Raw genomic sequence first — 27,558 nt, forward strand, 5'->3', positions numbered from 1 at the left:
ACAATGCTAGTTCATAAGGAAGAACCTCTGTTTATAACAGAGACTCACCTTGATGTTCATAGGCTGGGGGGATCTGAGGACACAGGGTCACCATCAGGAACTGTGACTTTATTTCCTGGACTTATCTTCAGCTTCAGGGTTACTCTACAAAGAAGTGTGCTTGGGTCCCCATTATTGTCTACTGTATCTGAAATCTGAAATCTGACCTTGAAGGTACAAATCCATGCAAATTCAGACTGTCAATTCCCATGCCATGGATTTTTGGATCTGATAGAAATGATGTTTAAGCCATCCGAGATGTCTATAAAACCCTGCACACTCTGGTTGAATGTGGGGTATCCATAGGTGCATTCTGGTTTCCACTGCATTTGTGCATTGGTTGTCTCTTCAGGTAGACAGGGCAGAGACTTGTAACCTGGAGACTGAAAAGGGCAAATCACCCAAGGTCACCTGGCTATCAATGGGGAAGCTAATGTCAAATCCAGGTCATCAGATTTGCAGGTATTTCACCCAGACTTGCAAAGGAATTAAGGCATCTTCTCCAATAATATTCAAGGCATCAGTTCTAAGCCTGACTTCCAGTGTGGAGTCTGCTCCTGACTCCTCAGTGCTGGCACCTCAGTCCCTCGGCTTCTCCATCTTCAGTTGCTCATCTGAGCAGGCAGAGTGTGGAAGGAGTGTTTGGCTAAGGATGATTGGAAGATGTCCCATCAGCATGCCCTCTGATTACTGTTAATGCTGGCCTGAAGCAAAAAGAGCGACTGAGCCCAGTAAAGTCAGGAAGTCCTCTCCACACTGATGCCAGCCACCACAAAGGGTGGGAAGTTAAGCCTGAGGGCTGCTCTGAACTTTAACATGTGAAACATTCTTGGATTCTGAATTTTGCTGCAGCAGAAAAACAAACAATGCTGGCCATGGTGGCCAGTATCTGTGCTGCATGTTTCCAGGCTCTTGGTGTGTTGTTTGAGAAGGAAACAAAGGCTCACAGAGACTGTAAAGTAGTAAGAACACTTTACTCACAGCAGAGTTGTAGCAAAGATCAGAAAGAGGTACACTGTCAGAATTGTCAGTGTGCCATGATAGTAGGGGGACTTGACCGACCTCTTTATCTTTCAGTCTTCCTTTTGTGGATTCAAAGGAAGGCAGAGCTAGATTACTAGGGGTGTAATTTTGGTGGCTCTCTATTTTGACAGACAGACTTAGATTAGTAGGTCTTTGCTCACTGTGCGTGTCCCTCCCCATAGTACATCAGATCGTGTGTGTGTGTGTGTGTGTGTGTGTGTGTGTGTGTGTGTGTGTAGCCCACACACATACACACCCAATATTGCATGGGCATAAGATGGCAAATAGGAGATTCCCCCTAAAAATTCACTCAAAGAAACATGGTTTGCTTTACTGCACATGTATGCCCAAACCAGTCTAGACAAGACTGGTCTATTTTTCTTGGTTCAAGATGTGTTCCAAGGCATGTATGAATAGAAACGGGGCATTTTGAAGAGGTTGCTAAGGGAATTAACTTGTTTCCTTGACTTAAATCAGATGAGTGCGAACTCGATGCAGACAGGGGTCCTAAGTTGCCACCAGGTTGTTACGTGCTTTATTCAGGGAGGATGTGTGCCCAGCCCAGTCAAGCAGACTTCCAGACTAGTAAGGTACTCTGTACGCTTGCCTGCCTCAGTGGCACATGCTTGTTATCCCATCACTTAGGAAGTAGAGGCAGAGGTGAGGTTAGGAGTTCATGATTATCTTGTCAGGTTCTTACTGAGTTCAAAGCCAGAATGACACCATCTCAGAAAACCAACACACACACACACACACACACACACACACACACACACACACACACACACACACAACCAAAAAACACAGGGACAAACGTGAAACAAAACAGCTGAGTTGGCAGCTTCACCTCTCAGCATTTGACTCTGTTTTCAGGTACGATTCGAAGGTTTGACGGGAAACGTGCAGTTTAATGAGAAAGGGCGCCGGACCAACTATACCCTCCACGTGATTGAAATGAAGCATGATGGAATTCGAAAGGTAAGGGTCATCTTGGCTGACTCTGCTGAGTGGAGATTCAAGCCGGTAATGAGGGGTCCTGGATACCTGCCTTGCCTACACCTTTGAAGAAACTCAGGCAATGTGTATTCTAGATTCTTCTAGTCTCAGCTCTGCCACTTGTCACTTGGGATTTAGGGAGAGTCTGGTCCCTTCTCTGAGAATTGATTCCCTCTCTGTAAAATGCAGATGCAACTCCCAGACTTTTTTTCTGACAGTTCATGAGAGCCAGGAAACAGAAAAACACTCTGAAAATATAAAGGAAGAGCCTGGAATATTCACCTTTGCCTGTGACCCAAACATTTAAGTGTCTGGGGCTGGAGAATTATTGCAGGTTTGAGACTAGCCAAGGATACAGAATGAGATTTGGCCTTATTTTTTAAGTACCTGAAGATATAAAGTAATAAATTTTTATACAGTACCAGTGATATTCCTGGGGATTCTGGAGAATTCCGGAATGTTTATTGGTGAAATTAACCATCTTCCGATTATTCACACCTATTCACAGCCATGCTCTCTTCTCCACAGAAGTCAAATTGAAAAACACATTTGGGAGTGTTTTTATATAACATCAATATTCACATTAGACTTTTAAGATGAAATACAGATCTTTGGTCTTATTTAAACTCTAAGACCCAGGGTGATTTGGTCACTGTCAATTTTTCCACCTTTGCCCTTTGATACTTCCTTCATGCCACTCAAGCCAATCCTGTTTCTTTCAGTTCTTTGAATCCACGTGCTCCTTTCTGCCCTGGACTCTCCCCATACCTAGGGAGGACGGTCTCTCCACCCTGGCATTGTCTTTCCTTCCTCAATACCTCCTCAGTCTTCAGCACTTAAAAGGTATTCCTTGGAGACAACTTTCCTGGCTGCTTTCTTTCTGTCTCTTGGCAGCCTCTGTCTCCCCTGCCCTCAGCCTTCGTCATGTCTGCTTCCTTGTGGTAAATGAGCAAGGAGGCATCATTGAAGGTTTTTAAGCTGGTGGAGGGCTGTGCATCTTGGGGACCTGGGAACCGAAGCTCAACTTCTCCACTTACTCATCTGGGATCTGGACAGATCTCTGAGCCTAGGTAGACAGATCTCACCATGATAATGCTGACCTCGTGGTAAAGACTGCTCATCCCTCCAGGGAGCTGCTTGCTCTGGGAAGTTCCTAATGAAGGCAAGGTCTAGAGAAGATGGAGGCAGAGTCAGGGAAGGATGAGAGTCACAGCAAAGGGCCTGTAATCATTGGCAAGGTCACACCAAAGGCAGTGTATGTATGAGGAAGGTCTCTAGCTCCACTTCTACAATGAACGGTAGTCTGGTCTGGAGATGGACAGTGGGACTGCAGAGCAAGGCTGGTAAAAACAGGACCACGTGGAGTTTTTCAAAGGTCATCTAAAATGCCAGAACTGAGAGGAACTAGAGGTTATTCAGCCGAATCCCTCTCACTTAAATATCCAGACCTCCCTAGGCTTAGCACTGTTAAAGATGGGTGACACACAGGTGGGTGGTGTCTGATTCTCATGTCTACTCCTTACACTACCCCCTGTCCTCAATGTACTGTTAATTGTAGACAGGAGCCTGGCTTCATTTAAACGGCCCCCACAACCTGGGGGAGAGCACGATTTCCATCAGCAGCCTCCCTAGTCTCTTCTTGTTTGTATCCCGGGATAATCTTAAACTTCTTTTGATCCCCCTGTCTCGCATTCCCTAGTGCTGGCATCACAGGCCTGTGCCACCAGACCAGGCTCAATCTCCATATTTTAATGGTACAAAAGGCATATAGCTGTTATGTGTTGTACTGGCATCAAACTTGTGCCACTGGCCAAGTGGTAACACTAGTCACTGCGACTATTCTGAGGTCAGCCCAGGTTCATAGTTGCCTGTTTTCTAAGAGTAACCATCTTGACTGTTCTAGCCCTTTACAGACCACCTACAGATCTAGTTTAAAAAATGCAGATTCCTGCAGCATCTCAAGCTCAGTGCTAGAGGTTAGTTCAAAGCTGCCTCCCCAGCCTACTGGGCTTCCAGGGAGAAGAGCTGGGACTCTAAGGACAGGCAGACTAGTAGTTAAATAGCTGTAATCTGCACCAGTCATGTGACCTTGACCAAGTCACTCAGCCTTCCTGGACCTCAGTCACAACATCTGTGATGCAGGGAAGGGTGTTGCTGGTAATCCTGGGACCTGGAAGCCTGAGCCAAGAAGACCATTGTCAGTTCAATGGTAGCCTGGGCTATTGATGAGACCCTGACTTACAAAGAAGAGAGGGAGGGAGAGTGGGAGGAAGGAAAGAAGTGGAAAGGGATGGAGGAAGGAAAGGAGGAGGTTACCTCATAGGATTGATTGAGACTATGCCTACACTTTCACTGTACAAGTTTGAGGAGAGCAGCCTCTGGCATGCAGGGACATTCAGCCCACATCCGTTGGCTAATATTTTAAATTCCCCTCTATCTGCCACAGAGACTTTATACCAGTTCTGTATGCACTGCAGAGGAGCATACACAACTAACCCTGCAGCCTTCAAACCCTCAAGCAAATGGCTGTGCCTGACTTTCTAATCACCAGGCTGTTTTCAAACTCACTTTCTAGTGACTAAATCCTTCCTTACAATGTGGTCTTACACATTCTTTGTCTACAGGGATCTGCCTTTCAGAAAATCAATTCCTCTGAATCCCTGCCTCCAGCACTTTTACTCCATCAGACTGCAAGCAAATTAACACCTACGATTTTCAAGAGTGACCTTGTGCTAGTTTCAGGGACATCTCAAGGCCTTACCTGCCCTGAGTAACAAAGGCTTTTTCCTCCTGGTTCAGGGCTTCTGGGAAACTCCAACCCCACCTGTATCCTGCTGACTCAGGGCCAGCCTACTCCCTAGGTGTCCTGATGCAGTTTGACATCCTACTGATGTGCTAGAGTGCTAAGTTTCCTTCCAACAATCTTAAAATTTCAGAGAGCAGACTTGGCCCTGGCTCTAGTAATGCTTAGTTCTATGAAGTCCCACATATATGTATGACTTCCGGCTGGGCTTGGGGATCCTTCCCTAAATGAAGCATCTTGTCACATTGGTATGAAACCACACATTCTCATATTGGACACCCACAGGAGAGTTGCAAGGCATTCTGCTACAGATTCCTCCATCAGGGGACCAGCAGTGGAGATTCAACCACCTTCGCCTATTGATTGTGTGTCTAGCTGTTTCAGTGCTTATTGACAGCATCTGATACCTACCCCTTACAACTTGATTTTAATCCCCCATTCCATGGTCTGGGTTTATACTCCATTCTGACCTTGCACATAACAGGACAGGAAAAAAATCACAGTGCCCGGAATTCCTACCAGTGTCTCCATTATCTTCTCATTCCAGAAGAATTCATAACTTTCAATTCCACCTGCCTCCTGAAAGTCCTTGGCATCCAACTTTTTACATAGAAACTAATTTTAGTCTAATATACAACCTCAATATAGCCATTCATCCATCTTCACTGGCCAACCCAGAGCCCATGTCAGCTTCCTTGCCCCAGTCATCAGCTTCTTCACTACCATGGATTCTATTAGGTATTTACAGCCCTACCTCTCTACAAAGACCATATTTCCTCTGGGGAGTGTGTTTCAAACATACAACAAATCACACTGCTTAGAACTTTACCCTGGCTTTTTACCTCCAGGAAAACACAGTACATCTCCTGACCTCAACATATGGAGCCCCAGGCATCCACCCTTGCTCTTTTTCTCTGGCTCATTGTTTTGCCTTTTCGGGGGCATTGCTATCCTTTACCAGGCATCCCTACACCATCTTCTGAGATAAAGTTGCAATAAGCTTATTAACTTCAACCTTTTGGATGAGCTAGCTTTGCCTAACCCTGGGTGCTGTGGGAACTAAACTCTGAAGCCCAGCTCTTTAGTGCAGGGGAAGTTAAATCTTTTGTTTAGTTAAATTAAATCAATGTCTAGTTCTTGTCATTGTTTAAGTGTTCTGCTTCATTACAAGCAAATTACAGCAGGCTATGATAAAATAGTTTGGTAGAAGTTTTAAAAGTTGAGGTTAGTGAATTAAGCTCACTGAGGTTTGGCCCTAGGGCTCAGCTGAGAGCTAGATGTAAGAAGGCATCCCTGTCCACCAGGGTCTTTCTGGCTGTCAGCACTTAGCAAGCAGATAGGGAAGAAAGAAAATGGGAAAGCTGCTGGAAACTTGGTAAAGACTGGTCTGCAAAAGAGGCACATCACTCAGCTGGCATTCCATGTACCAGAACACAAGTATTCCTTCCAATGGGATGCAAAACAGGTTGTGAACCATACTTCTGGTTTGATCGCCACTTCCCACCATCTCTACACTATGAAAGGCAAACAAAATTGCTTGGTGGTCAGCTAGCCATCTCTGCCACAATAGGCAACTGGTTATGACAATCCTCGTTTGGGGAAGCTGGGAGCCGTGGCTTCAAAGGCAATCCTGGGTTACCTATGTGCAAATTCAACCTGATGGCCGCAGGGAAGATCAAGTGAATCTGACGTTCTGTGATCACCTGCTCTTTAAACTTCATCCACTTAAGAATATCCATGCGATCATCTGGACTCATTTCCGACCTTCAAAGAATCTTTAGAGGCGGATGGAAAATAGGAGATCAAAAATAATAAGTGGCCCCAGGAGAAGACTTCTCCCTGTCAGAATTTTTTTAAATCCTCTCCTGAACAGTGGGCCCCAGTCTTTACCAAACTACTTACTCTGATTTGCTTTCAGATAGAATCAAAGCCCCTACACCTCCTCAGTAGAGAATCAAAGTCCCATATGGTAATCCAGTCCACAGCCCAAAGAAAGAGACAAAGCTCTCCCCTCCAAAGCCTCTCCACATGCTTTTGCCTTCTTTCTATGCATCCAGCTGTGGAGCCCCATATCCATGAGTCTGCAGGCTCATAGGAGGTGTGACCATGAGCCTTTGCATCCAGATGTCTCTCCCAACCCTGACAAGCTCATGTCTTCTTATCACATGAGACAGTTAGGAAAAGTTAAGCTTTTTTAAGACTGGGGAGATGCATCGATCAACAGATTGTTTGCTGTGAAAGCATGAGTTTGATCCCCAGAACCCATGGGAAAATGAGCCAGGTTCAGCAGCATGTACCTAGCATCCATGCAATGGGAAAAGCCTTCTAGCTCTTGTTCCGCCATGGCTAGCCTTCGGCCCTGAGGAAGTTACCTCTCTGCATCATAATGTCCTCACACTTAATGTAGGAGTGAAAACTGGCAAGTGTCATGGGATTTTAATGGGGAAGAAAGGAGTTAAAACATAAAACGCATTTAGAAGAACAAGAAGCATTCACTACCAGCAAACTGATTCCAACACTCGGTGATAATAGCTGCTGCAGGCAATAGATGAATGGGCAGTGTCCCAGGCTAAGAGCAGGCACTGCCCAGCTGCACCACCTCAGGAAATGAACAGATGAGAAGGTAGAAAACTCACTGAGCCAAAGCAAGAACATGAGTGTAGCTGCCATTATGAATGGCTTGTAGATCACAAAGAAATCATCGGTGTTCGTGGAAAATGCATCAAGGTGAAGGACCACACAAGCCAACCGTGTGGGCTATGGCTGGGTTTCTGTGCTGAGTTCTGGATGCTGAGAAGGCTGCTCACCTTCCACCTCCTGCCTGAGAACTGCCAGCTCTCCATCATTTTCCCTTTATATTTGCAGCCAGCAGAATGACAGACATAGCTGACCGGGGTTGGAGTGAGGGTGGGGGATGAGAAGGGAAGAGAAGAAAGAGATGGAGAAAGGGAAAGGGAGAAGAGAAAGAAAGACCAGAGGGAGGAGGAGAGGAAAAGGGAAGAAAGGGAGTAAGGAACAGACAAGAAGGAGTAGGAGAGGGAGAATAAAGGAGGAGAGGGATGAAGAAGAGGAAGAATAGAGGGGAAGAGGAATTGAAGGGGAGGAAGAAAAGAGAAGCAGGAGAGAAAGGTATAGGCAGTCTAGACGTATGTGTGTGCACTTGTCTGTATGTATGCCGTACACACGTGTGTGCTGTGTGGTGTGTGCACACATGTGTGCATGTGTGTGTATATCTGTGTGTGCTCTGTGCACATGCGTGTATGCATGTGTTAGATATGTCATTCTGTTGTCCCAAACCTTCCATGATTGCCTGTTGCCTTCAGAACAATCTCCACTGCTTGGCCTGGCCTCCAAAGCCCTCTGCTAAGACACTGCTCTCCCAGGTGAACCCTAGCTGCTGCCCACTGAATTGGCCTATGCTGGGAGACTTCTGCATCTACATCAGTTTGATCATCCTCCTTGATCTGGGAGTCTTGGGCTGTGCCCATACATCATCTTCCACAGCCCTTTCCTCACACAGTATCCCACTCCAGCCTTGTGCTTCTCTGAGTCCTCTGTCACTCACTCACTCCGCATTTCTGGACTGTGTGAATGTGTGATCTGTGTCATCTCAAATGACGTTCTCAGGGAAAGCACTCCCTCTTCGACGTCTCTGGATCTCTCTCAACCTTTATTGCATATCATTACTTGTCAGAGCTCAAAGCTTTGTGCATAATTGGGATTCAATAACTTTTCTGAAAGACCTTGGACAAAGTATTAATAATCTGCTGATTTTTAGAAATTCATTTTGTTTACCCTTGAGCATGACTCGATATTGTAACAGTCAGGAAAAACAGCAGTAAATGGAAGATGGGGAACTTTTCCAGGAAGCTAAATCTGGATGGGAAAATGTAAGTACTCTAAAAATGAGAGTAGCATTTAATCAAGTGGCTCAAACTACAGTTTAGAATAGGTTTGTGGAAATAAAGAGTTAATATTTAGGGAGGTGTGGATTGGCTGTGAAAACAGCTGCAAGGAATTAAATTCCACAGCCCTCACTTTCACTGTCCAATACAGTTTAGATAAATAAAGACTTAAACTTTTGTCCTCCCAGAGGGGCAATCTCTGGACTTAGTCAACACTTTGAGGAGGTCCACTGGGGATGGCGAGGGGACCTGGAGTGCATCTTACCTCTTGATGTTTCTGCCTACCGATCACTGTGCCACCATACCCAGCTCCAAGATTCTCCCTCAGATCATGTTTTTGCCTTCTTCTCATTAACAGATTGGTTACTGGAATGAAGATGATAAGTTTGTCCCTGCAGCTACTGATGCTCAGGCTGGAGGGGACAACTCCAGCGTCCAGAATAGAACCTACATCGTCACTACAATCCTAGTGAGTATTCTCCTTCATCAAGTTTACCTGAAGTTCAAGCTAGACCCACCCAAGCACACCCTGCTTTAGGGTGAAAGCTGCCAAGACTATGCCACAGATGGAGATGGTGAAACTAGTCACAGCCGTGCATGCATGTTTGTCAGCCCAGCACTCAGGAAGCTGGTAGAGTTCCAGGTGAGCCTCTGCTATACAGTGAGGCAGTCTCATAAAACAACAACAATAATGATAATAATAATAATAATAATAATAATAATAATAATAATAATAATAATGAATCCACAGAGACTGGGAAAAGACATGCCTTGTAGAAAAGCAGTTCTGAGTTTTCACTCAGCATTTCCTAGATCCACTCTCATTCAGTATCCTCGGAGAAGCTACATCCCATCTTCTGAGCCACTTTCCCTAAATATGAAACACAAAGGTGTCCCTAAGTTGTTCTGGTTTCTATATGTGCCTCCTTCAGTAGAAGCCACTTTTTCCTGCAGGTAAACACATAGAGGACTCAGAAGAGAAGGCTGCCGTGGTCCAATAACTTGTGAAAAATCTGAAAGCTATTCAGAGGTATCTTAAAAAATACATTACAGAGGACCTGGGTTCAAGTCCCAGGGGATCTAGCATCCACTTCTGTCCTCTTCCGGCACAAGGCACACATGCAGTGTACAGACATACATACATGCAAAACACCATATACATAAAATTTTTTTAAATTATAAAAAGTACATGATTTGGAAAGCCATGTTACACTTCTGTGATGAAATAGTCTTATTTTAACAGCATTTACTTTTTTTCCCCAAGAAGTTTATAATGGAGTAGGGAAAAGAAATTCAGGAAACTAATTAAGGTTTTCGAGAGACTTCCCAGTGTTTACCACCATTGGAAGCATCCTCCTCTGCAGGGTCAAAGTCCTCCCCACTCACAGGTACACCCACAGGCCACACCCTCTGTCCTGTTTCTCCACCAGGAAGATCCTTATGTGATGCTTAAAAAGAATGCCAACCAGTTCGAGGGCAATGACCGCTATGAGGGCTACTGTGTGGAGCTGGCTGCGGAGATCGCCAAGCATGTAGGCTACTCCTACCGACTCGAGATAGTCAGCGATGGCAAATATGGAGCCCGGGATCCCGACACAAAGGCCTGGAATGGCATGGTGGGAGAGCTGGTCTATGGAGTAAGTGCCTGGGGGAGAGAGGGGAGGGGTTGTCATGAAGAACAGAGGAAGGAATCAAGCAGGAAAGCATTTGCTGGCTGGATGGCTCTGTGCATAAACTGACTCCCAAGTTAACTAGCGCTGCTGCTAAACAAAAAGTCATCTATTGTCTTAAGACATGGAGATCCAAATTCTTGGTCCTAATTCACTCAGCCTAGCTCAGTGTCTGTCATTCCAGATGACCATTGTCCAGCACAGATGGTGACAGCATAGCTAGCTCCAGGGTCAGCTCTCTCAGGGCAGATAACAAAGCTCATACTAATCTACTAACAATCATCTGTGGCTTCCACCAGGACTAGATGCACCTGCATCCAAGCTCACAATTGAGTCACTCTTCTACAACTTCTGATCATTCAGCTGACCCTCATGCATGGTTCCCTGGAGTCTCCCCTGCCATGCTCCATCTCTAACCAAGTCCTCTTTTTGTCCTACTCAAACTGCCCTTGCATTCCATTCTAGAACTGCATCTCTGCTCATTTGTGGCTCACTCTGCCTCAAATTCTTTTCATTAGTATGCTCGGGTCAGCCCAAGCCATCTGCATGGTACACCACACTTAAAGCAACTCCCTGGGCAACTACAGCAAAGGCACCAATAACTGAAGCAGTCTTGAGCAGGCACTGAATGGACAGTGGGATGTTCAGTGTCTAGGGAGTCATAAGAAGCCAAGATTCCCAGACCTTGCACATTTCCTAGAGTTAAAGAGACAATGGTTAAGAGCGGTTCAAGAGCATAGGATCCAGAAGCTTACATTACATGGTCCACAGGAGAGCTCATAGAGATTTCTAGCCTTTCTGGGTGTGTGGAGCTTGGAAAACAGTCATATTGAAATGAGAGAGATGGGCATCCTGGGAGTTTCAAGTATAAATGACAGGATGGTAGAAAAGTAAATAAGGTGAGGTCAAGAAAACACTGGGTTGCCTGCCTTGGGTGGGATTGCTCAATGAAAAGTTTGAGTCACAGATGACAAGGCAAGAGTGTGGAGTGATTCAGTCAGCACCAGAAGATGATGGTGGCTCTTAAGTAAAGCGACAAAGGGCAATAGAAGGGAATAGGCTGTGGCTCAGTTGACAGAAGAGCTGCCTAACATGCATGAGGCCCTGAGTTCATTGCACAGTCCTGGGCATGATGACACACATTTGAAATCCCAGAATTCCAGAGGTGGGTGCATGAAGGTCTGAAGTCCAGCCTGTTCCTTGATGAGGCGAGCCTGGGGTAGAGACCTTGTCTTAGAAAAAATCAGCAAAATGACAAAAAGGCAATTCCCATAGTATGCAAGAAAGGGACCACAGAGGTTTTCCTCATAGGTACTGAAAATGCCAGATGCATCTTTGAGTTGAAACTCATGCTGAGCTCCAGGTTGGTACTCAGGCGATGGTCGGGGGGATTGATTATTTTAGAGAATTGTGAGTCTCAAAGGCTCATGTCAGGACAGGAGGAGTCATGATGGCCATGAAGTATATACCTGACCAAAGGAGAAATGACACAAAGAAGATACTCTGAAGAAAAGTGGTTTTCAAGGTGACTTGTGAAGATAGAGACTGGGTTGGGAAATGCTGTCTGTATCTCCCTTTCTTCTTCCCTTGATGCCTCTCACTTTGGAAACTTCATCAATGAAACAGAGACCTGGATGGGTCCTGCTGCATCTGGAGGCTGGTTTCCATGGGAACTTCCTCTGAGCTCTTAAGGTCATTGCCATGGCAATTGCTGTGAACTTCTCACCTTCGCCAATGTTCAGCTTCGCCTTCACCTCCAGTAATGCAGTTCTCTTTGTCAAAAAGCCCATGGCCTGAGCAGAACAATATGTGACCATCCCAAGGGCACAACCCCAGTGCCAGTAGCTAGTGTCTTATCAGGCTCATCCACACTCCAGAGACCTTCTATATGCTTCCTGTTAAACCTAAGGCCTTATGTCCTATCCATTACACCTGTGTCTCTACCTGTGAAAACTGATTCCCAGGGAAGCCATGTTAAGCATAAAATGATTTACCTTTATCTTGAGTTCATCTTTCTCATTTTATTCCCCTGAGGAAAAAATAAGGGATTTGTGGGAAATATCTAACAACCACAAACCACCAATGAGGTTTAAAAAAAAAAAGAAGGAAAAAACCAACTCACAGGCCACCAAGCTTCCTGCTCTATGAAAGTAGTGACTGCTTGGAATCTACGAGTCTCCTCTGCCCCTGGTTCTTGCCCACAGTGGTAACTAGTTCACATCCCCTCGGGTGTCCCGTGTCATGCTAATTACTGCACTCATCCTCTAACATGCATTCATCTCAGCCCTGTAAGGTAGATAAGTCTACACTTTGTAGAGGAGGATACAGAGGCTTTGAGGGAGTAGCTGATTTGTTGAAGTAAACACAGTCAATAACAGTAATCATAACCCAAAGTTCTGTCTTTTGTCCATCACTAGAGCGCCCACTTATGTAGACATCATTCCACTCAAACCCTAGGCTTCGAAGCTAAGAGGTACTGAGAGATGAGCCAGGGGCATTCTCAGTGAAAGAAGGGGCAGGTGTACTGCTGCAGATGAGTCTCCTAGATGTACCTTTGGGCCTTATTTGTGGGCATCTTCTTGTCTTCCCATGGCTGTAGCAGAAAGAGTAATATCTGTAGACTCCTAGGGTTGGGTTCCAGCTCTGCCATTCTCTGAACTGCATGGCTCCTGTAAGCCACTTAACTCCTCCAAGGTCAGCTCCCTAAAAAGGATGAGGAGTATTTGCTGCAGGCCTGTGGTGGGGAGTGCTTGCCCCACAGAGTCCAGCTCTTAAATTGTCTCACCCAGACAATTTCCTGTGATTCTTGCCCCCTTTTGCTATACCCAAGCCGTGGTGGTGTGTCCCAGCACTGCCCAAGGACAGATGAACATGCCTGGCACTCTTCCTTGCTTACCAACAGACTAGATTTGACATTCAAATAATGAATACTTGTGTATCTTTTAGCAGTCTTCCTTGGAAAGAAGAAAAATTAACAGCTGCCTTGATTTTGTCGCTACCAGGGCCCTCCCTCACATGATTCCTTCCTCCTGGAATAATGTTCCCTACCAGAGCAACATGCAAAGTTCTCCCTTTCTTCAAAGTTACATTAACATGTCACCTCTTGCATGCTTGCAATCCCCTCCCAGCTTGGTGTACCCCTCCCCCTTCTGCAGTGTCCTGCATGGCTCAGAGACTTGATAGTGGGCCCTGTGTATATGTATGCATGTGGGTGTGTGTTATGATAATCTCTTCTAAAAGCTTGAATGTGGGGATGGGGGCATAGTTTACCTCCAGCTTCCATCCTAGAGCTTACACATAATTGTTCCATAAATGTTTATCAGGTTCAATTTGCCGTCACCATCTCGTTAGCCAGGATAATCTTGGTTGTGGGTAAAAGAAATCCAATGCAAACTGGCTTAAGCAAACAAAACAAATGTCTTGTGTTCTTGGAGATAAAGGAATGTATTGACACATTTCCAGGGAGCCTAGTGTAAGCCCTAAATCGAGGGACACAAATGGCAGCCTCTGGGGTCACCCCTTGTGCCACTCTGCTCTGGCTCCAGCTCTGGGGCTAATTCTCACTAAGCCCATGGGGTCTGGAGCATCCCCGGGTAACTCTCAGGACTGGGAGTAGAGTGCACTGCATAAGTATTCTGTCTGCTTCCTCAGGTAATCAGGCAGGGCAGCAGGCCTGGAGGGGTCTCAGAACACAAGCAGGAAGTCTGGACCCCAAATAAACACAAGCTGCAGCCTCTTTCTTGAAGGAGGGAGATGGCATCTCCAGCAAGTAGAGCTGTCTGATAATGAAATGCACTCCTCTATCAAGTAGCAAGCTGTGGTCCATTTCTCAGAAACACTTCTCAGTGTCTGAGCATTCTGACATAACAAGGTCCTATATACCATTTCCACATCCTTTAAGATAAAAAAATATTCACAGTAAAGGTGGAAACAAGAGCTGGGAAGAGGATTCAGTGGCATGTGCTAAGCAAGCATGAAGACCTGAGTTTGGATTCCTAGCATCTAAATGCTGTAGGGCATGCCTGAATCCCAGCACTGAGGAGGGGATGCAAAAACAGAGGGCAGCAGGAGCTCAACTGGCCAGCCAATCTAACCAATCAGTGAGGTCCAAGTTTAGTGAGAAACCCTGTCTTCCAAAACAAGGTGGAAAGTAGTTATACAATGAAGACAACTGATATCAACCTCTGGCCTCCCTATGAACAGAGAGAGAGGGAAGGAGGGAGGGAGGGAGAGAGAGAGAGAGAGAGAGAGAGAGAGAGAGAGAGAGAGAGAGAGAGAGAAGATACACACAGAGAGAAGACAGAGACAAGAGAAGGAGCTGCTGACCTCAGCTGAACCTGATTTGATTTTGATTTGATCCTTTCAGAGAGCAGATGTGGCAGTTGCCCCCTTGACCATCACCTTGGTCCGGGAGGAGGTCATTGACTTCTCCAAGCCATTCATGAGTTTGGGAATCTCCATCATGATCAAGAAGCCACAGAAGTCCAAGCCTGGTGTCTTCTCCTTTCTTGACCCTTTGGCCTATGAGATCTGGATGTGTATTGTGTTTGCCTACATCGGAGTAAGCGTCGTCCTCTTCCTGGTCAGCCGTTTCAGCCCCTATGAATGGCACAGTGAAGAGTTTGAAGAGGGACGAGATCAGACAACCAGTGACCAGTCGAATGAGTTTGGCATATTCAACAGCCTATGGTTCTCTCTGGGGGCCTTCATGCAGCAAGGATGTGACATTTCTCCCAGGTCAGTTGGCTTTTCTCAGCTCCTTTCATCAATCTTTAATGCTCTTGAGATGAAAACTATTAGAAACTTGAGAGGTGGGAATTAGGGCTGGGGAAATAGTCAGTTGGTAAAGTGTTTGCTGTGAAAATATGAGGATCTGAGTTTGATCCCTAGAACCCATGTTAAAAAAAAACAAACAAACCTGTAAGTGATGGTATCCACTTGTAATCCTAGGACTGAGGAAGCAGGAATGGAGAATCTCTGGGCTTACTGTCTGGCCAACCTAGATCAGTGAGTCTCCTGTCCCCCTGAGAGACCCTGCCTCAGAAAACAGGTTTGGTGGTTCCTGAGGAGGAGTGGCACTGAATTAACCTCTTCCTTCCACATACATGTGCACATGGTACACACACACACACACACACACACACACACACACACACACACACACACACACATTCTCTCTCCCTTCTTCTCTCTGTGTGTCTCTCTCTCTCTCTCTCTCTCTCTCTCTCTCTCTCTCTCTCTCTCTCTCTGAGAATTCTTCCCAGATGTCATTGCATCTGTGTTTCTACTATTGTTTCAGTCAACTATCCATTGCATGTTGTGGGTTATTCTGGATGTTTCTGTGGTTGGGTCAGCTCTCTGCTGCCTGATTGGAATGCTGTCTTGATGTTCTCTGGACGAAAAGTACAGACGAAGAATGACAGACGGTTTGGTACAACCAACAGTACCTGAGCACCTACCACTGTCCTAGCAGGGAGACACCCTGTAAATGAACACTCACACCAGATTGGGACTCCCATGACCCTCTTCTCACAAAGTTGCCAAGGCAACACTGCTCTGGTGGCAGACCTGAGTGCTGTCCCTGCCTAATGGAGCACTGAATCCAGCACATGGCCCCTCTGTGTAGCCTTGGCCAAGTCACTTTACCCAGAAGGACTCAGGTTCCCCCATCAATGGGGAAGGACTCTTCTTTTTCTGGTTCTGATTTTTTAAAAGAGGAGAACTCTAATTCTAGTGGCACTATTAAATTGCTTTTTGTGGTTCATATATACAAAAGACCAGTGCCCCCACTTCTGACTGTTTTGTGTATTAGACTTGCTCATACAATTTATTTTAGGGAAAGTAGAGCCAGAGTAATGTATAAAGGAAAAAGGAGAAAACTACCAACTGCAGCCAATAGCCAGGTTCACTAGTGTCTTGTTTTGATGTATAGTGTTCCTTTGGCTACATTCTAGAATGTTTGTGACACACCCTCCTCCAGCTGACCTGTCGAGGAAGGCAGCATTGCTGTGTGTTCTATTCCCTTGGCTAATGTCTGTGAACTCTCTCTCTCTCTCTCTCTCTCTCTCTCTCTCTCTCTCTCTCTCTCTCTCTTCTCTCTCCCCAATGGTCACTCCCTTGTAGATGACCACATCTCAAAATCAAGCAAAGAAGCATGACTTGGACTTTGGCCTCCATGGGTCTACTGAAGTATAAGTGCATAAATTTCAGCCCTCATGGAAGTGTCGAGAGGCATATGTACCTCCATCTACAATTTGCATTTGAGTGTGAATGAGAACTGATGTTCCTAATGGCGGAGGAGTAATGGCTTCCTAGCCAGCCTCCCCCAGGACTTACTTTGTCTGCCTTATAATTTGGAAAGCCTCACGGTTCACCATTTTAATCTTGTTTTTCTTTAAATAAGAAGACAGTCGGAGGGGGTGGGGTGACGTGGGAGAGAAGGTGTGAGACTGGATACTCAGCCAATACTGGCAAACACAAGGCAAAGACAGAAGAAACCAAGCAGGGGAAGGGCTTGCTTAAAGATAAATCCAGCCACTGGGTAAACAGTGGGAAGAGTTAGCTCTGGATGCGTTGGTGTAACGTACAAACATGGTAACACACACACAGTGTGAGCTTGCTCTGCTGTCACTTCCATTAGGAGCAGGCACTTGCCTCTCACCAGCAGCCTTGTGGTCTGGCTCCCAGTGTTTTTACAACTTTCCAGGGTCTCAAGTGCATAGTTCACAAACTGAATCCTCTGTCAGGTACAGCTTTGTTTTAATCTGTGCAAGTTTGGCAATGGTTGTCCCAAACAGAATGGCAGTGACCTATGTATTTGCCGGCTCGCCACTGCCCTTCCTGACCCGCTTCACTCCTATGACTTTGGCATCCCCTGAGAGTGTCTGTGATCTATGGACCATGGGATGTACAGACTGCATTCTTGTGGCTTTTGAGGGACCCACTGGAGTGTCTTAGAAACCAACACCAAGCCACCATCCTCCTCCTCATCTTAATCAAGCAACATCACTCAGTCATTGTTTGTGCTTCTCATGTGTGACAGGGAAAGCACAGCTTCTCCGTTCAGTGTCACTGCAAGACCTAGCTGCCAATAAGACAACCATAAAGCAGACGTGATTTTCTTGGATTTTATACATTGGGTTTTGGCTAATTACTTGCCACTGCTCGTGTTGCTTTGCCAGCCTGGTGCTCTCTTTTGGAGAAATCCAGACACAAAGCAAAAATAACCAGTAATTCAGCCCAGAGATGCAACATCTGCACTCTGAGACTCCTCCCCACAGGAGGTGAGAGGAAGAACGTGTGGCTGGATGACACCATCTGATCCACACGGGAATGAACTACCACCCTAAGAGCTGTATCCATCTCAGTAAGCTCTCCCTTCTCAAAGATGCTTCAGCAGATCACAGAGTTTAATAACCTCTCTATGGGTATGTGTCATAATGGTTCTTGGAAATGCAAATTAAACAGGAAATGGGTGTATTTCATCTGACCCAGACATAAAGGCAAGGATGCTAAGACAGTGACTTGGAGAGAGGCCAAGCCGACAATTCGGGGCAATGACAAATTCCCTGTGCCCTGGTGTGATGCTGACAAACACAGAACTGGGTGGAACAGTCAAGGTTCATGGTTGTTCTTATTGTCAGGCATCCTTCCAGATGAGCTACACTCCATTGTTCTTATTTAAAGAATGTATCCTAAGCTCACTAACTCAGGATATGGAGAACTAGAATCCATCAAAACATGTGTACTTGAGTTATATATAGATGGTTATTTTGTGCTTGGGAAGGAGCTCAGTCAGTAGAACACTTTCCTAGGGTTCTACCCCAGTGGTGCATGCCTATAAGCCCAGCACTGTGGAGGTGGAAGCAGTAGGATTGAACGTTCAGAGGCATCTCTACAACATTTAGAGTTCAAGGCCAGCCTAGGATACATGAAAACTTGTCTCAAAAACAAAAACATGAGATCCCAATGTGCCCCTCAAAAATTATATCTTATAATATCTTCAAAGTAATTAATGTCTAGTAACCAAAACCCAACTAACTATGACCCCATAGTAACTCACAGAAATACCTCTCACAGTAATGTGAACATACCCCTGGTTTCTTTTCTCTACCCTAAGAAACCTGGGAATCAACCAGGACTCGCCCTTCCGCCTTTTCTCTCGGCCTGTGCATATTGTTCACAAGCTGGCAACTCCCAGACATTGCATCCATCAAGAGACAGAGACAGGGAACCATGTTCCCAGGCATAAGTACATCCTCAGATCAAGAAGGCAAAAGCTTAACAAAATTGTCACTCCCCCACCCACAGTGGCCCTGTGGGTTCTTATAAAGTCAAAAGAGGCTAGGAAAACAAGAGTTGAGGCTTCGTGGCTGCTGGAGTAGAGCAGGGGTCATTGGAGAACCAGCTCTCAGGACTGTAGAGGATAGCTACAGTTGTTGCTTTCCATAGTAGCACCACAGACACACGGTAATATCTAGCAGGAGCACTTTCAGTCTTGTCTGCCCACAAATAGAACCAAAATGTTCCCATGATTCCTCCCCTTTCCTTTGAAATGTTCACACAAGCTGAAGGTTTAAGAGCTTTGACATTACAGACTAAGAATCACCTTAGCTGTGATCACAATCATGCTGTATGTATTTCAGTTGTTTGGTGGTGATATTAGGAGCTAAGGATAAACTTAATAAGCCTATTTCTTGTGCCCAAAGGTCTGTTGTTGTTGTTTCCCCACACACCCCTGCCTCCCCTCAGAAAAGAACAGGCCTCCCAGAGGCATCAACCAGACACAGCGTAACAAGTACATACCATCACATCAAGGCTGGACAAGGCAACCCAGTAGGAAGAAAAGGGTTCTTCAATCAGGCAAAAGAGTCTGAGACAGCCCCTGCTCCCAGTTTTAGGAATCTTACAAGAATACTAAGCTACTCAGACATAACATAAGTGCAGGGGACCTAGGTCAGACCCCTACAGGCTCCCTGATCTCTTTGAGTCCCCATGAGTCCCAGTCACTTGATTCTATGGGCCATGTGTTCATGATGTCACTGACCCTTCTAGCTCCTCCTGTCCTCGGCCTCCTCCACAGGACACCCTAAACTTCACCTAATGTGTGGCTGTAGGACTTTGCATCTTCTCCAATAGGTTGCTGGATGAAGTCTCTCCGTTCTCTTTAGAGAGGATTCTGCTAGGCTCTAGTCCCAGAACACTCTGTAGGCAGGACAAACTACAGGTCAAAAGGTTTTGTGGCAGGGTTGGTGTCCCAATCCCTCCACTTGAGGCTTTGCCTGGTTACAGAGGATGGCCAGTTTAGGCTCCCTGTCCCCCATTAGTAGGAGTTTTTGCTACGTTACTCTCATAGATTCCATGGAATTTCCATTGCACTAGTGTCTTGGACTGGTGATTGTGGGGCTGCAGTCAGGACCAGTCAATCATCCCCGGGTCCATTCCTGAGTGGGGGTGTGTAGATGAGGTAAAGACTAGCTAAGAAAGTTAAGAGTCAGAGACACAGAGTAGCATCAGAAGGGCAGTTTCAGTCTATACTGAATGTGCCTCAGTTTATTCATACATCATACGTCATCTTAAGTAATCAACCAAAGGTGGGGACAATGGCAGAAGATTTCTATTATCATGTATAAAGGGCAAATAGCAATCACTTCCCTTAATCCTAAAGCTGCACTACTGTACTACTTGGCCTTTAGACACTGTGTAGCTGAACTTATCACCAGGCCTTCAGGGTTAGAGTAAACTTGCCTGGGCCCAAGTCTATTGTTATTTAGATGGGAGCCATTCACCACCAAGGCCAGGGCATCCTGAAGCCATTAAGCTAATGTCTTAAGGACAATAAGAGTGATTTGTGCTCTCTGAACTCCTGGCAAGATAGAATGGACTCCCATTTATGGGTCCCATCTCTCTAGGTTTCCACCTTACCCCAGAAATGCCCCCAAATTCATCGCTTCTCTCAGTATTTTCTCCCTCCTGCCCCCACACCTGATCCCTCCTGTTCCCAACCCCACCTAAATCCAGTCCTCCCTCAAAATCTATTCTATATCCCTTTCCCAGGGAGATCTTTGTATCCCTCTTAAGCCTTCCTTATTACTTAGCCTCTCTGGGTCTATGGACTGAAGCATGATTATCTTTTACTTTAGAGCTAACACACACTTATAAGTGAGTACATACCATTTTTGTCTTTCACTCAGGTTGATTTTTTTTTCTAGTTCCATCCATTCACCTGCAAATTTCATGACATCGGTGTTTTTAACAGCTGAGTAATACTGCACTGTGTAAATGTACCACATTTTCTTTGTCGATTCTTCAGTTGAGGGACATCTAAGTTGTCCCCAGTTTCTGTCTATTATGAATAAAGCAGCTATGAGCATAGTTAAGCAAGTGTCCTTGTAATATAATAGAGCATTCTTTGGGTATATGCCCAGGAGTGGAATAGCTGGGTCTTGAGGTAAATCAATTCCCAATTTTCTGAAAATCCACCATATTTATTTTTAAAGTGGCTGTACAGCTGCACTTCCACCAGAAATAGAGATGTGTCCCCCTTGCTCCACATCCTCTCCAGCATGAGCTGTCATTGTTTTTGATATTAGCCATTCTGACAGATGTAAGATGAAATCTCAAAGTCTTTTTGATTTGGAGTCCCATGATGGCTAAGGATGTTGAACATTTCTTTAAGTGTTTCTTGGCCATTTAAAATTTTTCTGTTGAGAATTCTCTGTTGATATCTCTATCCCATTTTTAACTGGATTATTTGGTTTGTTGATGCCTAGTCTCTTTGAGTTTTTTATATAGTTTGGATATTAGCTCTCTGTCTAATGTTGAGTTGGTGCAAGTATTTCTCATTCTGTGAGCTTCCATTTGTTCTATTGACAGAATCTTTTGCCTTACAGAAACTTATCAGCTTCATAGATCCCATTTATTAATTGTTGATCTTAGTGCCTACACTATTGGTATTCTGTTCAGGAAGTTGTATCTCTTCTATCAGGTTCAGTGTAGCTGGTTTTATGTTGAGGTCTTTGATACATCTGGACTTGAGTTTTGTGCAGGATGATGAATATAAATCTATTTGCATTCTTTTTACATACCAATCTCCAGTTAGAACAGCATCATTTATTGAAGATGCTTTCTTTTTTCCATTGTATATTTCTGCCTTCTTTATCAAAAATGAGGTGTCCATAGGTGTGTGGATTTATGTCTGGGTCTTTGATTCAAATCCATTGATCAACATGTCTGTAATTATGCCAATACCAAGCCATTTTTATTATTACAGCTCTGTAGTACAGTTTGAAATCAGGGATCATGATACTTCCAGAAGTTCTTACATTGTATAGGATTGTTTTAGCTATCCTGTTTGTTTGTTTGTTTGTTTTTTCATATGAAGTAAAGTATTGCTCTTTCAATGTCTTCAAAGAATTGTGTTGTAATTTTGAGAGTGCATTGAATCTGTAGATTGCTTTTGGATGGCTAAATGGATGGCCATTTTTACTGTTAATCCTACTGATTTATGAGCATAGAATATCTTTCCATCTTTTGATAACTTCTTCAATTTCCTACTTCAAAGACTTGAAAGTTTTAACATACAGACCTTTCATTTGCTTAGGTTAGAGTTACCCCCAAAATATCTTATATTATTTGTAGCTATTGTAAAGGGTGCTGTTTCCCTGATTTCTTTCTTAGCCCATTTGTCATTTGTATATAGAAGGGCTACTTTTTTTTTCTTTATTTAGACTTGTATTCTGCCACATTGTTGAAGGTGTTTATCAGCTCTAGGAGTTCTGTGGTAGAATTTTGGGGGGCCATTTATGTATATTATCATATCATCTGCAAATAGTGATACTTTGACTTCTTTTCTAATTTGTATCCTCTTTATCTCCTTTAGTATCTTATTGCTCTAGCTAAAACTTCAAGTACTATATTGAATAGAGATGGAAAGAGTGGGCAGCCTAGGCTTGTTCTTCATTTTAGTGGCATTGCCTTGAGTTTCTCTCCATTTAATTTGATGCTGTCTACAGGCTTGATGTATATTGCCTTTATTATGTTTAGGTATGTCCCTTGTATCCCTGATCTCTCCAAGACTTTCATCATAAAGGGGTGTTAGATTTTGTGAAAGTCTTTTTTTAGCATCTAATGAGATGATCCTGCTTTTATTTTCTTTCAGTGTATTTATATGGTGGATTATATTGACAGATTTTAATATGTTGAACCATCCCTGAATCTCTGGAATGAAGCCTACTTGATTGTGGTAGATGATTTTTTAATGTGTTCTTGGATTCTGTTTTTGAGTATTTTAATGAGTATTTTTGCATCAATGTTCATGAAGGAATTGGTCTGTAATCCTCTTTCTTTGTTTAATCTTTGTATGGTTTGAGTATCAGGGTGACTGTGACCTCATAAAATGAATTTGACAATGTTCCTTTTGTTTCTATTTTATGGGATAATTTGAGGTTTACTGGTATTATTTCTTCTTTGGGAGTCTGGTAGAATTCTGCACTAAAACCTCCTGGATTTTTTGGTTTGGAGGCTTTTAATGATGGCTTCTATTTCCTTAGGGGTTATAGGTCTGTTTAAATTGTTTAGCTGATCTTGATTTAATTTTGGTAAGTGATATCTATATTTCACTAAAATTATCCATTTCTTTTAGATTTTCCAATTCTCTTAGTACAGTTTTTTGAAGTATGACCTAACGATTCTTTGGATTTCCTTGGTTTCTGTTGTTATGTCCCTCTTTTCATTTTTGATTTTGTTAATTTGAATATTCTCTCTGTGTGTCTTTTAGTTAGTTTTGGATAAGCGTTTGTTTATCTTGTTGATTTTCTCCAAGAATCAATTCTTTGTTTCATTAATTCATTGTATTGTTCTCTTTTTCTATTTTATTGACTTCAGCCCTCGGTTTGATTATTTCCTGCTGTCTACTCGTCTTGGATGTATTTGCTTCTTTTTGTTCTAGTGCTTTCAGGTGTGCTGCTAAGTTGCTAGTATGAGATCTCTCCAATTTCTTTATAAAAGCACTTAGTGCTGTGAACTTTCCTCTTTTTTGTTTTGTTTTTTGAGATAGAACTTTCCTCTTAATACTGCTTTCATTGTGTTCCATAAGTTTGGGTATGTTGTGCATTCATTTTCATTAAATTCCAGGAAGTCTTTAATTTCTTTCTTCATTTCTGCCTTGACCCAGTAGACATTCAATAGGGATTTGTTTGGTTTCCATGAGTTTGTGGGTTTTCTGTTGTTTCTGTTGTTGTTGAAATCCAGCTTTAATCCATGGTGCTCTTGTGGGATACAGGTTATATCAATTTTGTTATATCTGTTCAGACTTGTTTTGTGACTGAATATGTCATCAGTTTTGGAGAATGTTCCATGAGGTGCTGAGAAAAAGGTATATCCTTTTGTGTTTGGGTGAAATGTTCAATAGATATTTGTTAGGTCCATTTGATTCATAACTTCATTAGCTCCATTATTTCTCTGTTTAGTTTTTGTCTGGATGACCTGTCCATTGGTGAGAGTGGGGTATTGAATTTTCCCACTATTTATGTGTGAGGTTCAATGAGCTATTTAGTCTCTAGTAATGTTTCTTTTATAAATGCAGGTGCCTTTGCATTTGGGGTATATATGTTAAGAATTAAGATGTGATTTTGGTGAGAATGAAATGTTCTTCTCCATCTATTTTGATTTTTTTGTTTAAAGTCTATTTTTTTATATATTAGAATAGCTACACCAGCTTGTTTCTTGTGTTCATGTGCTTGGAAAATCTTTTTCTAATCCTTTACTCTGAGGTAATGGCTGTCTCTGATGTTGAGGTGTGTTGCTTGTATGCAGGAGAAGGATGGATCTCTTTTAATATATACTATGTTAGCCTGAGTCTTTTTATTGGAGAATTAAGTCCATTGTTATTTAGAGATATTAATAACCAATGACTATTAGTTCCTGTTACTTTGTTGGTGGTGGTTTGTGTGTGTGTATTCCCTTCTTTTGGTTTTGCTGATGTGAGAACATTTATTATCTGTGTTTTCCTAGGTGTAGTTAACCTCCTTGGATTAGAGTTTTCCTTCTAGTACCTTATGTAGAGCTGGATTTATGGGTTAAATATTGTTTAAATTTGACTTTGTAATGAAATATCTTGTTTTCTCCATCTATGGTGAAAACTCTTGCTGGTTATAGTAGTCTGGGCTGGCTGCAAAACATCTGTCCAGGGCTTCTGGCTTTTTGAGTCTCCTTTGAGAAGTCAGGAGTAATTCTAATAGGTCTGCCTTTATATGTTACTTGCTCTTTTTCCCTTACAGGTTTTAATATTCTTTCTTTGTTCTGTATATTTAGTGGTTTGATTATTATGTGGTGAGGGGACTTTCTTTTCTGATCCAATCTATTTGGTGTTCTGTAAGCTTTTTGTACCTTTAGATTGTCCTTTTTAGATTAGGAAATTTTTCTTCTATGATTCTGTTAAATATTCTTTTCTCGGTTTTTGATCTGAGATCTTTCTCTCCTTCTTCTATTCCTGTTATTCTTAGGTTTTGTCTTTTCATGGTGTCCCAGATTTCCTGTATGTTTGTGTTAGGAATTTTTTTAGATTTAACATTTTCTTTGACCAATGACTCTATTTCTTCTATTGTATCTTCAATGCCTGAGATCCTCTCTTCCACTTCTTATATTCTGTTGGTGATGCTTGCATCTCTAGTTCCTGTTCACTTACCTAGATTTTCCATTCCCAGAATTCCCTCAGTTGATGTTTTCTTCATTGCTTCTATTTCCATTTTCAGGTCTTGATCAGTTTCCTTCACCTATTTGTTTTTTTCTTGGATTTTTTTTGGCATTCTTTAAGAGATTTATTGATTTCCTCAATTTTTGTTTGACTGTTCCTTGATTTCTATAAGGGATTGTTTTTCATTTCCTCTTTTGGGTCCTCTATCATCTTCATAAAGTTGGTTTTAAGGTCATTTTTTGTGCTTCAGCTGTGTAGGATTGTTTAGGCCTTGGTGTCATAGACTAGTGAGCTCTGGTGGTACCATATTGTCTTTTCTGTTATTGATTTTGTTTTTACACTGGCATTTAGACATCTGGGTTTGGGATGATTATAGGTCTATGTGCTGATTTCTGAGTTCGTCTTTGTTGGATGGGTATGTTTTTTCCTTAATTTCTGTTTCCTCATTGGTGTTCTGGTCTTTATGGCCTGGATTTCTGGCAGCTGGTGTGGCCTCTGATCCAGTAGGAAGTCTCTGTCCAAGTTGTGGCTGGACTTCTGGTGACTATCCTGGCCTTTGGTGCAGCAGAGGGTCTTTGCCTGAGTTGGGGGATGGGATAAAGTGATGAGGAAGGGAAGGGGAATTGGGAGCACTGAATGAATGGAAGAGGTTCACTGGTAGGGCTCCTTTGTGTGGTTTGGGCAACCAGTGTGGTCTCTGGTCCAGCAGGGAGTCTCTGCCTGAGTTTGCCTATCTGTTTTTCTGGCTTGCTTGGCCTGAACCAGTTCTTCTCACAAGCATGGTCTGCTCATGGGCAGCAGAAGCCTGTCCAAGTTTGGACCTGGGCACAGCAGTGGGAAGGATGTCAGTGGGGCAGGATGGGAGTTGTCAGTGGAATGTGTCTTTGGGAACAGAATCTGAGGGATGGGGCAGTTCAGCAGACAAGCAGATCATTCATCTGTTCTTCTGACTGGTGTGACCTACACCTAAGATCTATTTAATAGATATTTTAGATTTCTTTTTCCCACATAGAACAATTTTTGAGAAAGAATATATTGAAGAAAAAACAAATCATCACAGACAAAATTTATATTTAGTTCTTCCCACTCTCCTTTGTGTATCTTTTCACCCCTATTTTCAGACAGCAGCATTCATTTATCTGACAGACTGAAGACATGAAGCCACAGTGATGATAGAGCCTGTGGCTAGGATCCCTGGTTTCAAGAAACTTGTAGCCCACAGATATAAGACAAAACATTAAACAAGGATGGTAGATATAACACAGACAGGCAGGCAGACAGACAGACAGACACACACACACACACACACACACACACACACACACACACACACACACAAGCACCATGTAAACCCTTGTGTCTCATAAACAAAATGAGCCTTCTGTTACCTGGGCATAGTGACACACACCTGTATTCCCAGCAGTTGGGACACTGAGGCTGGGTGATTTCCTTGAGTTCAAAGCCACCCTGGGCATTTTTTTTTTCCTCAGGGAAGTCAGGGCTAAAGAGTTAGACCTTGTCTCAAAAACATAAAGCAGGGGATGGGGAGTTGGCTCAGTGGGCAATATGTTTGCTGCCCAAGAATGAGGACCTAAGTTCAGATTCTTATTACCAACATTGAAAAATCCAGGCAAAACAGCCCAAGCCTACAACCCTGACAATGGGGGCAGAGATCCTTTGAGTTTTCTGGCCAGGCAGTCTAGTTGAGACTGTGAGCTCCAGGTTTATTGAGAGACCCTGTCTCAAAAGTAAGGTAGAAAAGTCATTGAAGAAGACATCTGATGTCAACCTCTGCACCCATACATACCTGCAAGCAGACCTATATCAGCATGTGCACATACACAGAGGCATACACCACACACACAAGGCACATGCCCCCAAAGCATACACACATGCATTTCACACACAGGCATTCACCACACAAATGTACATACATGTACACACATCCAGGCACACCACACACAGTAGCATGTCTGCACAGGCATAAACACATGGAAGCACACATACACACACCCATGCACAGCACACACATGCATGCTCACAGAGACACAGGCATGTAAGCACAGGTATATACCTCACACAGACACAAACACAGGCATACACCACACATACATGCATACACACACTTGTATGCACACATGAAGAACATACATGTACCACAGGCATGTATGCACACAAAGATACATGGCACACACAACAACAGCAATAAGTTTGCTAAAGTTGAGTTCTAAAGGACATGGAATTAAAGTGTCTGGAGACAGTTTCTCTGAAGACCTGCTCAGGAAGCAGGCGCCAGCCTGCACAGAGCTGAGAGATATGATAGCCAAGTGCAAACACTTGGAGAAAGGCTTCCTGCCTTAGGGCTCCCAAGGTCTGAGGGAGCAGTTTGTGCCTCTGGCTTATGATAAATGAAGAGGACAGGGGTGT

At 43.7% G+C, this 27,558-nt stretch overlaps 1 protein-coding gene across 6 annotated transcripts in view; it reads left to right on the forward strand.

Annotated features, from left to right (window-relative positions):
- Gria1 (glutamate ionotropic receptor AMPA type subunit 1) overlaps positions 1-27,558 on the forward strand; it is a 322,505-nt gene that overhangs the window by 215,300 nt on the left and 79,647 nt on the right. For all 6 annotated transcript variants that reach the window (XM_027427448.2, XM_027427447.2, XM_035447765.1 and 3 more), the window contains 4 exons: positions 1,936-2,040; positions 9,125-9,235; positions 10,197-10,403; positions 14,803-15,173. In XM_027427448.2, coding sequence (XP_027283249.1) covers positions 1,936-2,040; positions 9,125-9,235; positions 10,197-10,403; positions 14,803-15,173 — 794 coding nt within the window. The remainder of the gene's footprint in view (positions 1-1,935; positions 2,041-9,124; positions 9,236-10,196; positions 10,404-14,802; positions 15,174-27,558) is intronic.

The sequence above is a fragment of the Cricetulus griseus genome, chromosome 7 (assembly GCF_003668045.3).
Source record: "Cricetulus griseus strain 17A/GY chromosome 7, alternate assembly CriGri-PICRH-1.0, whole genome shotgun sequence".
Taxonomy (NCBI): Eukaryota; Metazoa; Chordata; class Mammalia; order Rodentia; family Cricetidae; genus Cricetulus; species Cricetulus griseus.